Genomic DNA, 20297 nt, shown 5'->3' with positions numbered 1-20297 from the left:
AAACTAGCATCACACCCCACAGTGTAGCATGTGCAGTGCTATAGTAGTTTATGGCATGTAGCCATAGACTGTAAGGTAGGTTACTGTAGTGGATGCTTGCTTTGATGTAGTTGTCTAGACTAGAGCAGTGCTTCTTCATGTCAAAGACCCCCAAGTTAATGTGTAGTCGGACACCTGACTTTTGTGCCAGGAACCCCCATACAAATTGTGTTAAAATGTTTCCAAATATTGGGGCACAGCCGGTAGTGCTGTCGCCGCACAGCTATAAGGCACTGGGTTCGATTCCCGCTGGGGGCGCTGGGGGTGTGTTCTCTCCTCCACGTCATCAGTGCCCATACCCAAGGCGGGGTTGGCGAAAGGGCCTTTCTGTGTGGAGTTTGCATGTTCTCCCCGTGTCCCCTAGGGTAGGTATCCTCACATGTTCTCCCTGTGTCCCCTAGGGTAGGTACCCTCACATGTTCTCCCTGTGTCCCCTAGGGTAGGTACCCTCACAAAAAACATGCAGTAATCCTGGTCTCTAAACTACATCCCCTGGCCAGCTGATGGAGGGGAAAGGAACTGGTTGTAATAACGTGTTCCTTCCACGCGCTACTTTGTATTTTGAAATACATAGGGTTAAAGTGGTTAAACTGATTTGGATGATATATATATATATCTGTATTAACTTGCTTTGCTGAGGACCCTCTGGAAACCATTCAAAGAGCCCTACTGGGGGTCCCTGGACCCCATTTTGAGAACCACTAGTTTAGGTCATGTATAGCCAGTAGTAGCATCCAATATCTTTGATGTAGATGTCTGACTTTCTAGAGGCAATGAAAATGTGGTTTAACCTCCCCACGCGACTACATTTCCTGACTGCGGTGGAAGCAGGCCAGGGTGCTGACATGACAACAACAAGCAAGAGAGAAACTGAACGTTGTTCAAATGTATTGCAGTAATCAGATTTGAGTCTGTCAGACTCTGTTAATGTGCTGCAACATTTGCCTTGGGTTGTCAGATGCAGTGGTGTGCACAGACATTTAGAGGGGCAGGTGCTCAATTAAAAAAATGGGCACTTTTGCAGCGCGTGCCTTAATAGTGTGAGATGTATAGATTTTGGGGCATAATTAATATATTAAAAGCTTTTTTTTAATCAAGAATTGATCAATGTCACCATGGTCCACATACTGTACAAAAAAGGGCACATTGCTGTCCAGAGGGCAAGGGCAGGTGGAGTTCTAGCACCCCCTAGTGTCTATCCGTGCACGCCACAGATCAGATGCCATAAGTAAAGGCAAAGAACAAGTAAGGAAATCAGCTATGCAAAAGTCTTGCCGTGGAGCTTGAAAATCGTCTTTATTTGTCACATCACAGGTGTAGTGTGTGAGTGAGCGCAATTATTTTGTGTGTGCGTGTGGTGACTGGTCCCTCATTTTGTAGTTTTACGTGAGAACAGAGAAGATAGAGGTGCAATGAGAGCAGAAGGGAGGTAGATAGAAAAAGGTTAAATAGCACAAGTTGCACATTTTCAGGGTATTCAGAGAAGGCCCTAGGATCCTCAGAAGAAAGAAAATAATAATTATATAAATAACTTTTTAATCAAATTTATTAAAATAGTTTGTCGTTAATCTGTAAAAAAACACACTGTTTCGCTCACCATAGAGATGCAGGTGTATACATGTTCTTTTAGAAGCATTAACATCATATAAGGCAGGCGTGTACTGTAGTGTATTTTAGAAACATTAGCATATATGCAGGTGTGTGCATAACGTATTAACGTGCTACCATGAGTCTGGGTTAAAAAGTAGCGGGCACCGCCAGGCAGCAGGTGTTCTTAAGGTGCTGTTTGTGAAACATGGAAGAATAAAATAAAACACATTTCGTATGTTTAATAAAAACACAGAAGGACAGAAGGTTTGCCCCTGAAAGAGGAGCTTTGTTTTGTTTTAGTTTTTTTGCAAGCTAGTATTCAGGTGGAGGCATGCCGCATGGTGGAGTTGAAAAGTGTCTCACTTTTGTTGACAAACCTCATCCACTATACAAACTGTAGCTGCGAGCCCATTTTGTCCTTCCGCAAATCCACACTGCTGCCACACTGCTGCTGGTGAGCTCGACTGGAAACTTGGCCCATGTCCAATTAATTCACCTGCTAGCCATTTCTCCTTGTTCTTTGTTTAACTTTAAATCTAAAGCAAACATGCGTGATTAGTTATGATGTGTGGCACATTATGTCGTTAGCTAAATGAGAATCATGTCTCATAGCCACTGGTAGTCTTTAGTGTTTTTTGCCATCTACCACACCTGACTGAAATAAATCTCTATCTGCTCGTGGGTACAATATGTGACCATGGGCATTGAATATGTTCCATCCTGTCCAGTATGCCACCCGATGGGGCAGGGGGTGAAGTGGAGGATTAATTAGAAGCAGTGAATTTTACTACTAATGAGCTATTCAGACCACGGCCATCTTGCCAGGAAGGTGCTAACTAGGTGCAATTTGTCAATGTGTCAATTTCCCATTGACAGCCCATTCATCCAAACAGAAAAGTCCTATCTGATTGTATTAAACAATGTCAAAATCACCAACATTGCAGCTGTGCGAAAAGCTTGAATTATCCTCTTTCCATATGCAAAGTGTTTTTCATAAAAATCATTCATTTATTTATTTATTTAGTATTCGAGTTTGGAAGTTTTTAGTAAAGCAACCTCCTGCTGCCTCCTGCATCAAGTGCAAATTCAGAACAGGTGGAGGGTTGTTGAGTGATATCCAACAAGCACTCCCAAACTCTGACACTTAGGAAAAAAATTACCTGCACATAAGTTCTTGACAGGAAGTAGCTCATAACATGTTATGTGTACAGTATGAAACAAAAACTTTACAGATAGAAAGAGGATAATTCAAGCTTTCCGTACAGCTGCAATGTTGGTGAGTTTGCAATCAGATAGGACTTTTCTGTTTGGATGAATGGGCTGTCAATGGGAAGTTGCCCCTTGCTGGCAAGATGGCCGCGGTCTGAATATCGTCAATAGCGCACAATGCTGACCTCAACCCCTCTAGAAACTCACTCACTATTCTTTTTTTAAGATTAGTTTTTGGCCTTCATTGCAGCTGAGGTCGTCATGAACGGGACTCGAACACACGCCGCGCTGTCAGGCCAAAGCCTATATGTGGCATGCGCCTGGACCATTTGGCCAGCGGGCGCCACTGCAATTTAGTTTTTATTGTTTAAACATAAAGAAGGTGGTGGCTCAGGGGTAGAGTGACCGGATGGTAACCGCAAGCTTGCCAGTTCGAACCCGGGCTCAAGAGGTAGAGCAGGTCGTCCAATGATCCATGGGTCGGCGGTTCGAATCCCGGCTCCTCCTGTCTACATGTCGAAGTGTCCTTGGGCAAGACACTGAACCTTAAATTGCTCCCGATGTGCTGGTTGGTACCTTGCATGGCTTCCGCCGCAATCGGTGTATGAATGTGTGTGTGAATGGGTGAATGTAATGCACAATCTATGTAAAGCGCCTTGGATAAAAGCGCTATATAAATGCACCATTTACCATTTTACCATTTACCCCCAGAGTTAGTGTCGAAGTCTCCTTGAGCAAGACACTGAACCCCTAATTGCTCCTGATGTGCTGGTTGGTGCCTTGCATGGTTTCTGCCGCCATCGGTGTATGAATGTGTGTGAATGGGTGAATGTAATGGGAAATCTATGTAAAGGTGTGTGAATGGGTGAATGTAATGCACAATCTATGTAAAGCGCCTTGGATAAAGGCGCTATATAAATTTACCAAAGAAAAAAGAATACCCCCCCCCCCTCCCATACTGGTGTGTTGTAATGCTGTTCGTGAAATCATCAGACTTAAACATCACTTCAACATTGTGTTTTGTGAGCCCGATGTTGTTGGATGAGAGACTATAAGCCGTCTGCTGTCTGCATCCAGAGCACAGCACGCCTGCAGGAGTTCACTGCTTGCGCCCACAAGATGTACATGTCTGCACGTTCTGCACTACAGTCTTTCTTTCCTCCTTTCATCTTTGTGGTAAAAAGTTAAAACGTATGTGAAGTAGACTAGAGAAAAGATAACTTTCCAGCTCAGTATGTTTGTACACAAACGTGTCGATGGTAGAATGTCTATTGATATTTATTTACACAATATAAAATAAAGTGTTCAGAAGTTTGTCAATTTGTGGAATATAATTCTAATGCTCAATAACGATATAAGTGTCCTGTTCTTACAGAAATAAGGTTAACATTTCCGGGTTATCTACCCGGAAAACATTTTTGGTTGTGGTGATCTATACTAGCTTGGTTCCCATGTGGGTGCAATAGGCATAAAGTAAATAGGCTATGATGCTAGTCATCTATATGAGTACCGAAGTCCTGACGTCACTCATTCTTCCCTGGGTTGCGGAAGTTTGTCTCGATGTTGAATAACATTGGGTCATCTTAAAATCATCTCTCATAAGCATTGTGGTCCAAAGATAAACAAACTGTCTCCGTGATATTGTCGGGGAGGTGGCTCTGTATCGTTTATGACAATCAGTCACTCATATTTGATACAGTCTGTTCCTGGCGAAAATGTAACTAACTAGAGGTTCATGCGCCTTCAGCTCGCTCACATCTAGCGTAAAACAAATATATCTTATCGGCTTCCCATCATGCACCTGTAAGTGTAACCCAGCATGGCTTGCAGTGCGTCGACACGCGTGTCACGTGATCGGTTGTAGTCAATCGGAAGAAGGAAGGAAACACTGGAGTCCAGTTTCTGTTTCTGGGCTGTTTTCTCTGAATGTAGGTGGCATGCACGTCAGACTGAATGAGAGACTGAATGTAGGTGGCATGCACGTCAGACTGAATGAGAGACTGAATGTAGGTGGCATGCACGTCAGACTGAATGAGAGACTGAATGTAGGTGGCATGCACGTCAGACTGAATGAGAGACTGAATGTAGGTGGCATGCACGTCAGACTGAATGAGAGACTGAATGTAGGTGGCATGCACGTCAGACTGAATGAGAGACTGAATGTAGGTGGCATGCACGTCAGACTGAATGAGAGACTGAATGTAGGTGGCATGCACGTCAGACTGAATGAGAGACTGAATGTAGGTGGCATGCACGTCAGACTGAATGAGAGACTGAATGTAGGTGGCATGCACGTCAGACTGAATGAGAGACTGAATGTAGGTGGCATGCACGTCAGACTTCGGTGCTCTATATACGACGTCAGCACCTGTTGGCAAAGTACTTGGTCTATGTCGATGTCATTAGAGAATGCAGCTGTGACACAACTTGTGAGAGTACAGGGATCATCATTGTGTACCCAGACAGGCAAATTCAAGTTCATAGATAAAGTTGCTCTACGATTAAAGGTTTGATGGGGAAGCAAATTGCTACAGTACCTGTGCATAAACATGTATTGCTTTGTTTAATGGGACGAATACACAAAACACTAGGGCCTAGTGGCCTACTAGGCCTGGGGTACTCTCTGTCTCTCATTGACCTAAATGTTCCCTCTTTTTGTCCTAGGTGAACAGCCCAAATCCATCCATACCGATGTCAATGGGAAGGAGGGTAAGTCATCGTCCCATGCGGGCAGTTAATAGACTTTGGTGGTGCACCTGTTTCAAGTCGGGGGCTCAGAATGTAATAAAGTGTTTTTCCAAGCCCAGGTTTAAAAAAACATTGGTTATCTGACCAAACTTGGCAGCAGCAACTCTTAAGTCTAATCTCTATCATGATTTTTAATCATGGTAGAGCTTTGGTTTTATTGCAAAGATGGAGAAGTCAAATAAAGTCTTTAGTCCGGGATATACGAAGATTATAGTTTGTTTTCAAACTCGTGTGCTACTTCTCCGTCCCTAAATTGCATGTTAGTAATATAATCCACCTGGGTCACCAGCCACGCAGTACGATCCTGTGTTAATTCATCCATTTGTAGTAGGGATGCACAAAATAATGGGTAGCATAATCAGACCAAAATCGACCATATCTGTATCGGATTGGTACATCTGTACTGTACTGTACTGTACTGTACTGTACTGTACAAGCCCTCCTCCCTGGCCTGTGTGTGTCTGATGTAAAATAATATGATGTAAAATCTTAAAATACACTTTACATTTTTCTACATTTAATTTGTGTACTCCTCTCATTCATTAGAATAGAGTATTTATTGATGAGTGAATATTTTATTAACAGGCTTTGGGCCAAGCCCCTATAGGGCCTAGGCTTGTTTCCATTGTGGTCCTCTGTATAATATCGGAATCGGTCAGAATCGGTATTGGCAGATATGACCCTACAAATAATCGGATATCGGTTATAATTTCATAATCGCGCACCCCTAATTTGTAGCTCTGAGACTCCATAGAGTAAAATCAACTATGCAAACATATTCTATACAGCTGCACTGGTTCCCAAGTAATGGGTCGGGACCCAAGGTTGGGTCGCGGACACATTTTATTGTCAGTCTGTTTATAGCTACAATGTAACTAATTCGGCAGCAGTAACATTAGCGTTTTCTCTCAGTTAGTTGATTCTTCATATGAGTGAAATGGCCGGGATGATTTTCTTATATGACGTGATCTAAAATCCCAATGCAAATGAAAAGTACATGAACCTGTGGACTTAGAGCCATCTACCGATATTGACGTCAGACGGCGCTCTATAGGCTAGGCAAGCAGCACCGCAGCACCCTACAGCCTACACAGACTGCAGTGCAACAATGTGCAAATATGCTCAAGTAAATGTACTTTGTTACCGTCCAGTCCACCACTGTCACGTGACCTATGTCAGTGGTTCCCAAACCTTTTCATGTCAAGGCACCTCAAATGGACACTAATTATTTGAAAAGATATGCCAGGGACCCCCATAAGAGAAGATCTTTACGGCTCTAGAAGTGTTTCTCAACCCGTTTAATTTCAAGGACCCCCATTTAATGGCATTTCCATCTCTGGGACCCCTAATTTTGATTGTAAAAAAATCAATGTTAATTTAATAACTGGTACGTTTGGTTCCATTTGTACACTCAGAGTTACAGACCCATAAGAGTCCATTTGGTTCCAAACTATCATTTAGCTGGGGACCCCCTGGAACTCCCTCAAGGACCCCTGGGGGTCCCCGGACCCCACTTTGGGAACCACTGACCTATGTCACATGACCGCTTGAAGACTTTAAAATATTGAACACCTGTCTTCAGTTTCACTAAGTAAACACCCTGTGATGAAGCCACTCTGAGCTGAGTGCAAACGCATCTGAATCCATGACCATTTAGAGGATGTTTTTTAAATAATGTTCAGTTAGGCTTTTATCAGCTGCCATCCATTCAATACCATGGACTTCCATTATATGTAAGCTAGAGTCATTTTTACTCGACTATTTGCTCAATTGAAGAGCACCACATTTTTGTCACTATTGTTTTTAACCTCAGGCGGGTGATTGGACTAGAATTCTTCTTAATTTTTACTGAATTATATATTTTAATCCATTCAGGACGGGAACCCCTTTTGGTTTTAGCTATTGAAAAATTGCAGATGGTTCCGCGCTATGAGCTTGCAGATCTGCAATAAAAAAAAAGAAAAAAACTGTTTTTGAAAAATCGTGAAAATTTGGCACAAATCTTTGAATATATATTGTATCAGAGCAAACCTTTTTAGCTCAAATCTTTGTTTCTGGGACGGTCCCTAGATCAACATATTTTCAGATGGGGTCGGCGGCCAATTACATATAGTTTCTGGGCTCCTTGACATGGAAAAACCTTGAGAACCACTGACATAGAATCATAAGGTTTTTCTGAAAACTGTCATGATTTAGAAGACATTTGTAGAATCTGGTCTCGGGTCTAAATGGATTAATTTGCTTTCCACTCTAGAACCGGCTCAGTCCTGTGAAGATGGTAGTGGAGAGAGAGGACCTCTCAAGAGGATCAGTGCCATGTGGTCATCCTTCCGCAGACGCAGAAATGACCGTGAGTAACAGTCAGTGTTGATTTCGTCGTTTGATACTATGACAAAAAATGTTCGTCGACTACCTTTTTTTCCACAGACAAACTAAATGGAAACTAAATGAAAACTAAGCTACAATGACTAAAACTAAATATATTGACAATTTAGACTAAAATGTTAGGAAGTGACTAATGGACAAGAGATCCAGTATAAGTTATTTTACACTTGGTTCCATGCTGAAAATAGCCGATTGCATGCTACATGTCGCAGCGCGACTCGTTGTAGGTCGCTTGTAGGTCGGCTATTTTCAGCAAGTGTAAAATCAGTCATTACGACTCAATCAAGCCCCGCCAAAATACATTTTAGAAGACTACCGGTAAATCAACTGTAGATTTACAGTAAGACATTCCAGGTGACTAAAATGTGACTGAAACTAAATGGTTTACGATAGATTGCGGAATTCGCCGCCAACGTATGACTGGTTCTAGGTTGCTATAGGCGACGGATACAGCCGGAAATTAACCTAGAAGTGAAAACTCAGACTCCATCATCCGCCTCAATGTAAACTTTCCCAGATTGTGTTTTTTGGGTCAAACACAAGCTTTATTCAACTGCCCATAACTAAGGAACCGATGACTGCGGTTACAAAATGTATTTTCCGGTGGAAAGAAAAGATGATCGCCATTCGCCACTCAAAAACACTGGCGTGGTGGAAGAATTGATTAACGCTTTCAGGACTTTAAATTGTTTAATCCAACGATCAGCTCTGCTTAATACGCTAAACCCGCTATTTGTTTAATGCGTTTAATTCGCCGTTTTAAAATAATTTCAAATAAATAGCGGATTTGTTGCGGACCTGGTGACGAGGCCGTCGTGTTATGATGACGAATCATACTTTTGGTCTGGTCTACAGGGCTTCGGGGGGAATGAGCTCAATGCAAGTGAACGGGGACTTTGGTTGGACTGCAACGCGCTGTGCAGTCTGTTTGACTTTGGTTGGACTGCAACGCGCTGTGCAGTCTGTTTGACTTTGGTTGGACTGCAACGCGCTGTGCAGTCTGTTTGACTTTGGTTGGACTGCAACGCGCTGTGCAGTCTGTTTGACTTTGGTTGGACTGCAACGCGCTGTGCAGTCTGTTTGACTTTGGTTGGACTGCAACGCGCTGTGCAGTCTGTTTGACTTTGGTTGGACTGCAACGCGCTGTGCAGTCTGTTTGACTTTGGTTGGACTGCAACGCGCTGTGCAGTCTGTTTGACTTTGGTTGGACTGCAACGCGCTGTGCAGTCTGTTTGACTTTGGTTGGACTGCAACGCGCTGTGCAGTCTGTTTGACTTTGGTTGGACTGCAACGCGCTGTGCAGGCTGTTTTCGTATTGCATTGTCATGGCGCCTGTTTCTTCTCATAAACAACAAACCATTGGACTATATTTCGCCGGATATTCGTCGAAATACTTTGGCGTATGCTCATAAGGTAATAAGACAATCTAGGCAGAGTAGAATATTGGATTAAATAGCGTGGAACGCAGGTTATGCAGTAATCCTGTGACTCCTGTTAATTAATTAACCTACATTTTTGAAAACCTCTTTAACCATTTAGAAAAGTTCTGCCTATTTTGACATGCGAAAGAGGTTAATATGCAGCTTACTGCACTTTTTCTAAATGTAATTACATTTTTGCAAATTCAGTACACTGTGGGACTCTACCCCTGAGCCACCACCACACATGTGTTTGGTTAGATTACTAGGTACTGCACCACAAGTTAACCTATACCAAAAACACAAATTGTAAGATGAGGTGATAAGGTAAGGTGAGATTGTAACAGGAAGTTAACTAAACGTAACGGTTTGAGGAAAATGCAAGTCTAACGGTCATGGTCACAATCCCTTACATGGCTTTGACTGTATAGAGAGTATGCACATGCATGCTTTTTTACCATCAGGACACGCCCCCCTCATCTATACTGAGTGGCAAAACATTGAGCAGCATGGAGTGTTGGAGTTTGGAAGCGCTCGTTGGAAATCACTCAACCGACCTGTTTCTAAATGTCACATAATGCAGGAGGCATAAATGTTGCGTTATAGAAAACAAGCACTTCCAAACTCTGACACTTATAATCAAATGCAGGGCATTTCTTGACACAAAGTAGCTCATAACGTTTCTATGGTGGATTTTTATGAAACAAAAACTTTGCAGATAGAGGATAATTGAAGGTAATATGAGAGTGTGATATGAAACCAAAATATTGTTAAAACATCTGCATTACTTAATTCACACGTCGCAATCCCGCCCCATGACGACGCCAGGCCCAGGAAATAATTCCCAATGCATTTTTTCCCATAGATAGATTTCAAAAAGTTTTTATTTAAAGACCTTATAAGCATCGTACAAAGCCAACTCGAGTTGTGACAAATCATGACAACAAACACAATATTTTGGACCAAACAAATAATTACAAAAAAAAGTTTTCTTCTTTGTAAATTCTTTCACATTGTGTTCATTGTCATGATGTGTCACAACTCAAGTTGGCTTTGTCCGCAGCGTAAATGTCTTTAAATAAAAAGTCTATAAGGAAAATGAACGGGGAATTCTTTTCCGGGTCTCTCGAGGGGGCAGGACTGCGACGCTCTATTCTATAGGTTTTGGGGTCTGAGAGGCTAAATGTCATCAAATGGTGGTCCGTGGCTCAAATGCTGAATAAACGAAGGGCCTTGACGTGAAAAGGGTTGAAAACCACTGGCCTATACCATTTTGTTCTCAAATTAGGGACTAGGCACCATCAGGGGGTGTTCCAATGGACCCTTACAGGTCTGTAACCCAGAGTGGAACCAAATGGACCCATAATGATCCATTTGATTGATTGATTTGTTGTGTGTGTGCTGTGTGTGTCTCTGTGTGTGTGCAGCACTGAATCACCTAGCCCCTCCGCCCCCACCATCAGACAACGTGTCCCGTGAGCCGTGCTATGCCAGTGGCCAGTACTTCTTTGAGTATCTGGTGGTGGTCAGCCTGAAGAAGTCCAAGGAAGGCAACTATGAGCCCCAGATCACCTACCAGTTCCCCAAGGTGAGTTTGGTAGCTGGACCTATAGAGCGTTCGAGGACACTGGAAGATAATTCCCCATTCATCTCATAGAAAGTATTTATTTAACCCATTTTGGGCGGGGACCTCTTTTGGTGTTTTAAGCATTATGATGCTTTAGCTTTTGAAAAATAGCAGATCTACAAGCTGGTGCCGTGCTATGAACTTGTAGGTCTGCTATCTTTTTTAAATCGTGAAAATGTGGCGCAAATCTTGAATATTCTGGGGGTCCTTAAAATGAAAAAGGTTGAGAACCACTGACTGAAAACTTGTCTAGACCAAAACATTGCAAACATGCATTGTGAGCTTTGTAGATGAGCCAAAAATGTGTGCCTATTATGACATACACACAATGGGGACAAAAGTAATTTAAAGTGATTAAATTACTTTTCTAATGTTTGATACCCTATCATATAGCCATATTTAACTATTTGCTTGTTTGATGTTAACCATCATGTTAACCTTGGTTTAAATTATTGAAAAACTTGTTTATAAATTGTGAAATACACACTCGCCTCGGGTTAATTCATGATCAGGATTTGCTCACTTCAGAACTAGTTTTTGGAACCTCTGACAACAGCTGATGCAAGACAGCTTGAAGCGACTGGTGAAACATTAGAGAGGAAATTAGTTGATGGATTTGAACCCCTTCAGGACAGGAACCCCTTTTGGCGTTTTAAGCATTATGTTATACTTTAGCTATTGAAAAATAGCAGATACCGGTATACAAGCTGTAAAATGTGGCACAAATCTTTTAATATCTTAATATCTTTCAGAGCGAAAGTTTTTTTGGGGGAACTACATATTTTCAGATGTGGGTCTGCAGCCAAATACATATCATTCTGGGGGTCCTTGACATGAAGTAGTTTGAGAGCCACTGATATAGAAACATAGGTTTTTTCAGAAAACTGTCATGATTTAGAAGAAGTCTAAATGGGTTAAAGAACACATCCAACACAACATTGTTTTGTGTTTCTGTCAGAGGGATGCGATGTTGAGGAAACAGAAGGAGGAGGAAGAGAAGACACTCAAGGCGATCACTCTGTTCTGTTTCCCCGAAGGCATCAACTGGGCTCCGTTGACGGAATACCACAGGTATACCACAGCTCTCCAGCCTCATTGGAGGTTTTAGTCCACTTGCCAGCATATGAACCCTGGCATTTTGAATACCCTACATTTTATATATAAACTAAAAAGCCAACTAATAGCCACTTCACACATTTCTAACATAAAACGTTAGGGTGCCTCAAAATGCCAGAGATGACATTGGGCTCTATGGGCTGGCAAGTAGACTATTTTTACAGAAAGCATTTTATCTAGCGTTTTAGTCGACTAAATATCATAAGACTTTAGTCGACCTAATCTACAGTTGATTCAGTCGACTAAAATGTATTTAGGCGGGCCTTGATGCCGTCGTAATGACTGATTTTACACTTGCTGAAAATAGCCGATCTACAAGCTCACAACGCGTCTCATGAAACCAAACATAAAATGACTTGTGTCTTTTACTTACACTGGATCTCTTCTCCACTGGCCCCTTCCTAACATTTTAGTCTAGTTTTTATTTGTTGATGAAATTGTCAGTATATTTAGTCTTAGTTTTAGTCATAGCTTCGTTTTAATTTCGTTTCCATCTACTGTAATTTTCCTACGTAGAAAAAGGTAGTCGACGAACATTTTTCGTCATAGCATTAGTCAACGAAATCAACACTGCCCTTATGCTGCGCTCACACGGGAGCAGATGCAAAGATACAGTCTACCATTCATTTTCAATGGAAGCCTGCAGCGACATGAAGATACAAAGATACATCCGACAGTTTGTAGCCATGCTGCAAAAGATACAACGCTACAAAAACTTTCCGCTGGTTTCAACTTCAGCTACAAAGATGCAAAGCTACAAATACACTTTGTGTCTTTTGCATCCGCTAGTGTGAATGCAGCATTATACAGTACATTGTCGTACGGCAGTGAGTGTTGCGCTGATCTGCCGATCTGCAAGCTCACATTGCATCATCTCGCGACGTGTTGCGAGCTTGTAGATGTGAATTTTGACCTTGCACATGCATCCCCGAACGTGTGTCAGTCAGAGATTAATTAAAATCCCTTGCTTTGCTCTTCTTCCAGCGAAACCTTCTCGTTTGTCCTGACTGACCTGGACGGCAGCAGAAAGAATGGATACTGCAGGAGATTACTGGTCAGTTTTCTCCACACGCTGCCTGGTCAAGATAATTGTATTACTGGTCAGTTTTCTCCACACGCTGCCTGGTCAAGATAATTGTAAAGAGGGATATTTGACTTTCAAAAAAACTTTTGGACATTTTATTGTCTACTCAATCTTATGTGAACACCCCAGGTAGTTTTTAAGTTGCTCAATTCAGTATTTAGATATTTGATAGATATTCATTTTAGTTGCCCCACCCCTTCCTATACAAACCCATTGTAGCTTCAAACTCCATTTTAAGATTGTACATTCATCGAAAACACACAACCTTTTTTCTGGTGACTGATATTGTCCTTCTAATACATAAGGGGGGCTGTGTTTTTTCAATTACTGTTTTAATTTATTTTTATTAATAATTATTTTGGAAAAGAAGCACCTCCTGCAGGGGGGCGGAGGAGACAAAGAAAATAAATAAAAAATATTAAAAAATAAATGGCTATAACATATTTAACTTACATTTTATGATGGAAGTCAAAGAGGCTAAAGGCAAAAGTGAGTCGTGGGTTTGATTCCCGATCCCGAAGACCATTGCTGCACGTCGCTCCGTGTCTTTCGGTTTCCTGTCACCAATCTGAGAACCCAGAGTCAACAGTCTGTCTCGGGAGACTACTCTTATGACTGACTTAAGACCTGTAGCGCTGACCTCTCACCTCATGAACACTGGACAGGCTGATTCTCCACTTCATCAGACCCCAGGTGTTGCAACAGGATCCCCTGCAATTTGTCTACCTGTCCTACTGCATCTGGCTTCCACATACAGTACCTGGACAATGGGAGTGGTGCTGTGGGGATATTATTCCTCCACTTCTCATGCGCTTTCAACACCATACATACAGCATTGTACTTTCTTGCATGTTGACTGACAACACACACATCGTGTCCTGGATCATGGACTACCTCACCGACAGACCACAATATGTCAGACTGAGGGGACTGTGCATCTGACACCGTGGTCTGCAACACAGGAGTTCCACAGGGGACTGTGCATCTGACACCGTGGTCTGCGCTGGCCCCCCTTCTCTTGATCCTGTAAAAGTAAGCCCTGCCAAGCCATGAGGCCCATAGGGCAGGGGCCTTTCTCCTGTTTCTGTAGTGTGAGGCAGCTTGATGCACAAGTACACCCCCAGGACATGACGCTAGTATGTCGCAGGGACTTAACCCCAATCCAACCCTTGACACTGAGTGCCAAGCAGGGAGGCACTGGGTCCCATTTTTCAGAGTCTTTGGTATGACCCGTCCGGGGATCGAACCCCCGACCTCCCAGTCTCAGGGCGGACACTCAAACCACAAGGCCACTGAGCTTGTCCCTGGTCCCAGATTTCACACACTGCTTGGAGATGTGCCAACTGCAGAAGTTCTCCGATGACACTGCCATCGTCTGAGGGGGTGGAAAGGAGGAGTGTAGGAAAGGGCGCTGTAAATAGTAAATGTATATAGCACCTTTATCCAAGGCGCTTTACATCGATTACATTCCCCCAATCACACACACATTCATACACCGATGGTGGCGGAAACCATGCAAGGCACCAGCCAGCACATCAGGAGCAATTAGTCGTTCAGTGTCTTGCTCAAGGACACTTCGACACTAACTCTGGGGGAGGCCGGTTTCGAACTGGCAACCTTGTGGCCACTCTACCCCTGAGCTACCGCCGCCCCTGTCTAAAGCCCAAACCACACCAAAGGGTCAGTTTGGGACAAAACTGTGTTTAAGGTCAACCACACCAATGCAACCCATTGCAATGGTGTGGTTTACCTTTAAAAAATAATTTTGTCCCAACCCGACCCTTTGGTGTGGTTTGGGCTTTGAGTTTTCTTACTGAAATTGTCAATAATTGAATGTAGTGGTTCATGATTAGTGTCTTTTCCCACTCCAGCCCAATGGGGATGGAGCACGTCCACCAGAAGCATACTGCATCATCAGCAAACTGGCATGCTTTGGCCTTTTCTCCAAGGTAAGTCCTTCAAGTAAAGCATTTACAACCAAGCACCCTTTGTAAAGTTTACAGTCTTACACAAACGGAAGTGTTAGTATATTTTTAGTCGACTAAATATCATACGATTTTAGTCTACTAAATCTATATTTGTGTTGCGTTGATAAAAATGCATTTTTGCGGGCCTTGGCGGCGTTGTAATGGCAGATTTTACCCTAGGTTGCATGCATGCTACAAGCTACAAGTCCAAGTGCAAAACCTGAGCATAAAATTACATCTACTCTAACATTTTAAGTCTAGTTTTTATCCGTTGACAAAATGTACCGTATATTTAGTCCGAGTTTTAGTCATCATGGCTTCATTTTATGTCGTTGCTATTTTCAGCAAGTGAAAATTACGTCATTACGACGGCATCAAGGCCCGCCAAAATACATTTTAGTCAACTAAATCAACTGTAGATTTAGTCGACTAAAATCTTATGATATTTAGTCGACTAAAACTAGACTAACACTAAAACATTCCAGGTGACTAAAATGTGACTGAAACTAAATGAAAACTACTGAAGAGACTATGACTAAAACTAAAATCTAAATGTGCTGCCAAAAACAACACTGATTTCTCGTCATAGTTTTTAGTCGACAAAATCAAACAATGCCATGCTCTTTTTCGTGTCAGATCTTCGACGAGGTGGAGAAAAGGCGACAGATCTCCATGGCGATGATCTACCCGTTCATGCAGAAGTTGAGGGAGTCTCCGTTCCCTGCCCCAGGAAACACGGTGGAGATTAAGAGCTTCATCCCAGAGTTTGGCACTGAGGTGAGAACATAAAATACTCCTCCCAGCCTCTCTGGTTTCAATCCATTAAGACACAAGACCGGATTCTACAAAACTTCTTCTAAGATTCTAAATCCTGACTTTCTGGAAAAACTTATCGGAGGTTCTCAAATTCTTTTATGTCAAGGACCCCCATAATTATCTGTATTTGGCCGTGGACCCCCAGAAGCAAATATTTGAGTTAAAAACGTTCGCTGTGAAGGAATATACATATATAATATATATTTATATATATATTTATATAATATATTAAAAAAAAGAATCGCAGATCAACAAGCTCGCAGATTGGAGGCACGGTGGCACAGTCGCTAGTGCTGTTGCATCACAGCTAGAAGTTACTGGGTTCGATTTCCGCTGGGGACGCTGTGGGCACTGGGGGTGTGTTCTCTCCTCCACGTCACCAGTGTCCATACCTGAGGCGGGGTTGGCGAAAGGGCATGTTCTCCCCGTGTCAAAAACATGCAGTAATCCTGGTCTCTGAACTACCTCCCCCTGGCCTACCGTGGTCGGAATAACGTGTTCCTTCCACGTGCTACGTCCGGCTGGGGAAACTCCCCCCTGTCAGGTGAAATGCATAGAAGGAAGCATGAGGTCAGTCCGCTGCCCACCCCCCCCAGGTTGGCAGAGCGCCAGGATTACATTCGATAATTGACACTGGGTGAACAAATGGGTTGCAAAATTGTGGGATAAAAATGTATAATTATTTAAAAAAATATATCTACAAGCTCGTAGCGCGATACTCGGCTATGAGCTTGTAGATCTGCTATTTTTCACTAGCTAAAGTATAAAATAACGGTTAATGTGGTGACACAGATACGTTCCACGTCAAAATGTAGACTTCCAATACTTTTGTAATATATGCATTCACCTTCTGGCCTAATACCGTGTACAAAGCGACTAGCTTTGTAGATTTCGTTGAAACATTGGGGCGTCACTGTATTTTCATGTCGCTGGCCTCCATTAAAAAATGGAATGGTAGCTTTGTAGCTGCCAGTGTGAACGCAGCACGAAGGCCTGAAAGGGTTAGCCAGTCCTCCTCTTTAATAACGGTCATTTACTCCGGGAACCAGCTGAGCCAAGCTGCCCTACAAGAAAGAGCTCATTCAGAGAAAGGGTCGAAGAGGACTCCACCATGACTCAGTCAGGACAAGAAAGAAAGCCATGAACACCAGTATCAGCAGGTTGCAATAAAAGGAGAAAGCAGCTGTTTTGTGTAGGGAGAAAAAAAAGGCCCACGTAAGGTCATGACTCATGAGCTATATATACTGCTGCTGTTGGACACAGCCATGAATAAAAAGTATCTAGATATGCTAGAGTGAGCGTGCGGTGTTCAACCACTTACTATACTTCAGGTATACGAAAATAACTGATTTTTGAAAGGATTTGAGAATGATTTACACACACAACATAGCAGAATTCCACATGTTACCTATTAAAAATGGCTCGACAATTTCCATGAGTGAGGTTTTTATTTTGTAGAAAGCTCACGAGTTAGTATTTCATATTTAAGTATGGAGGAGAGCATACTTGTAGGGTGACTCGGGTACTTGTAGGGTGACTCGGGTACTTGTAGGGTGACTCGGGTACCTGTAGGGTGACTCGGGACCTGTAGGGTGACTCGGGTAACTGTAGGGTGACTCGGGTACCTGTAGGGTGACTCGGGACCTGTAGGGTGACTCGGGTACTTGTAGGGTGACTCGGGTACCTGTAAGGTGACTTGGGTACCTGTAGGGTGACTCGGGTACTTGTAGGGTGACTCGGGTACCTGTAGGGTGACTCTGGTACCTGTCACGGGTGACTCGGGTACCTGTAGGGTGACTCGGGTACTTGTAGGGTGACTCGGGTACCTGTAGGGTGACTCGGGTACCTGTAGGGTGACTCGGGAGTCTTTTCCCCTAGACTACACAGCTCCGTGGTTCCGTATGAATGAATGGACGGTAGAGAGAGACGGCACAGCTCAGCCCAGTGAGAACCTTTTAAGCGTGTGTTCAGTGCAGGTGTGTTACAGTGGAAGGTTTTTGTCTGGGCCTGCCCTCGCTTCTTTACCGTAACCACCTCTCTCTCTCCCCTCCGGTCAAACTATTACCTATTCTACCATGTGACATTCCAGCCTTCCTTCCGCTCCGTTGCACAATCTAAACACAGTGTAATGCAGTGCTTCTCAAAGTGGGATCCATGTAAACTAAAGCAGTGGTTCTCAAACTTTTTCACGACAAGGACCCCCAAATCGACGTTCATTACTAGGCCGCGGACCCCCATTTAATTGCATTTATATTATATCTCTGGGGCCCCCATTTATGCTGTAAAATTACTGTTAATTTAACTCAGAAAGTGTACCCATAAGGGTCCATTTGGTTCCCAACTATCTCTAATTTAGCTAAGGACCCCATAGAACTATCTCAAGTACCCCTAGGGGTCCCCGGACCCACTTTGAGAACCAGTGGACTCGAGGTTCCAGGGTGTCACCAGCAAAATATATTTTAATATAACATTTTAAACTTATTTTATAATTGGGCTATTCAAATACCGGTAGTTTGAACAATGTAGAAAGAACATTTTAATACAAATCTTCTCTTATGGGGGTCCCCGGCACAAAATCTTTTCAGATGGGGGTCTAAATGCATGTTTGACATGAAAACGTTTGAGAACCACTGGTGGTGTAATGACATTATACTACATAATTTATGCTTTAGTCATTGAAATTTCACATTTAAAGTATATGCAAAGCATTTGGCTTTGGCGCTGTTAGACCGACAAGCATATCCATAGAAGAAAACCTCTTAAATGACTTGTACAGGAACACTACAAGCAGCCAATTAGAAAGTAGCACAAGGGTCAGAGCATTAGTTTTCAGTGTTATTGTAATCCTGAGAACGAATGCCAGTGTAAAGAAGAGTACAACAAAGGGGGACGGGTAGAATTAGGTTTTTTTTCTTTTCCCAGCTTGGGGTAAACAGATTCTTCTTGTCAATGAATAGTCCCTTTGTCCGTGGCTTCTCTAAAGGTGGACACAATGACATGAGCCGAGCAAACTCTGGCTTGGGTTCATGTGGTCTGTCTACACTACATTATGCTTGCCCCTGAGGCCACCCGCTCGGCTATTCTTCTTTGTTTACTTTAAACTACGAGACCAGTTCAAAAACTAAAATCAGACTAAACAAGGGTAACAAAATTCAATGACTTCGCCTCGGTCAGAAACGGCAAGTGCACATTTGAGTGAGGAGTCTGCTATAAACACAACGATATATACTGTATAGCTATAAACACTATTCCCAGTCGGTGGACTTCAAAATAAGACCTTTTTTCTTTTTGTATGAAATTGTGGTATCGGGATCGGATCGGAAACGAAAAAGTGTATCGGGACATTTTCGGGACTAAAATGTTAGGGAGAGACTAGTGGGAGTCTAGGAGAGACAACATATCACGGGATCTATTAAATGTGAAGGGGGAGGTGACAAACTGACATATTGAGCCTATGATACACACCATGTATTCCCCTAGTACCCCCTTCACATTCAGTAGATCCCGTGATATTTTGTGGCCTGATGTAATTTCGTGGGGTCTAATAGGACTATAGTAAATATTAATAAAGAAATCACTGTAAACTTTTGTGAAGAAATACATATTTAGCCCCATGTTCGAATGCCCCCACCACCATCAGACGAGCCCTCTATCGGCGTTTCCAGTCATCTCGGTTCTCCATACATCTGGCCCCAGCATCTTTCTTTAGTACGTCCACGTAGGTAGGTGTGGGACGTCCTCTCGATCGATGCCCGTGTGTTGGTTCCCACAGTACAAGCTTTTTGACCGGGACTTCTTGATGTTGGTGGCAGTGGCCAGCTAGTGTCATCCTCCTTACTGCTATCTTCTCTGATACACTTGGTAATGCCCCTGTCAAAAACAGATAACATCGCTGAAACGAAAGAAAGCAGCACATGAACATTGGTTGAAAAAAACCAAACCAAAGTTGTCCTTTAAGTTTTATTCAAAAGACTGGCTAAACAAAAAATCTAAATTTGCTGTCCAAATCAATCAGTGACTCAGGGTATCTTATCTTATCTGTCATGTCCTCCCCAGATCATCAGGCTGACGCGTCCGTTGGACTCGTGGCTGGAGCACGTCAGCTTCGACACGCTCTTCCGCTGTCTGAGCGACGACGAGGTGATGGTGGTGTTTGGCGCCGCCGTCCTGGAGCGGCGGATCGTCTTCATCGCCGATGAGCTGGGGTATTAAACTCTTTTTCTGCTGCTAGCTGCTAGCATAAATGTAGTTAACCAATGCCATCACCTGTGTCCAAACCCATTTAGTCCTGACGTCGA

The 20297-nt window shown here is 43.0% G+C and overlaps 1 protein-coding gene across 3 annotated transcripts in view; it reads left to right on the top strand.

Annotated features, from left to right (window-relative positions):
- LOC308316316 (DENN domain-containing protein 2D-like) overlaps positions 1 to 20297 on the top strand; it is a 34653-nt gene that overhangs the window by 8712 nt on the left and 5644 nt on the right. For all 3 annotated transcript variants that reach the window (XM_080764864.1, XM_080764863.1, XM_080764865.1), the window contains 8 exons: positions 5503 to 5547; positions 7841 to 7936; positions 10817 to 10977; positions 11975 to 12087; positions 13117 to 13186; positions 15088 to 15165; positions 15820 to 15960; positions 20056 to 20204. In XM_080764864.1, coding sequence (XP_080620990.1) covers positions 5503 to 5547; positions 7841 to 7936; positions 10817 to 10977; positions 11975 to 12087; positions 13117 to 13186; positions 15088 to 15165; positions 15820 to 15960; positions 20056 to 20204 — 853 coding nt within the window. The remainder of the gene's footprint in view (positions 1 to 5502; positions 5548 to 7840; positions 7937 to 10816; positions 10978 to 11974; positions 12088 to 13116; positions 13187 to 15087; positions 15166 to 15819; positions 15961 to 20055; positions 20205 to 20297) is intronic.

This window comes from Protomyctophum bolini, assembly GCF_963924005.1.
Source record: "Protomyctophum bolini genome assembly, chromosome: 5".
Taxonomy (NCBI): Eukaryota; Metazoa; Chordata; class Actinopteri; order Myctophiformes; family Myctophidae; genus Protomyctophum; species Protomyctophum bolini.
Note: the sequence above shows the minus strand (reverse complement) of the source record. Positions and strands in the feature narration are given on the sequence as shown.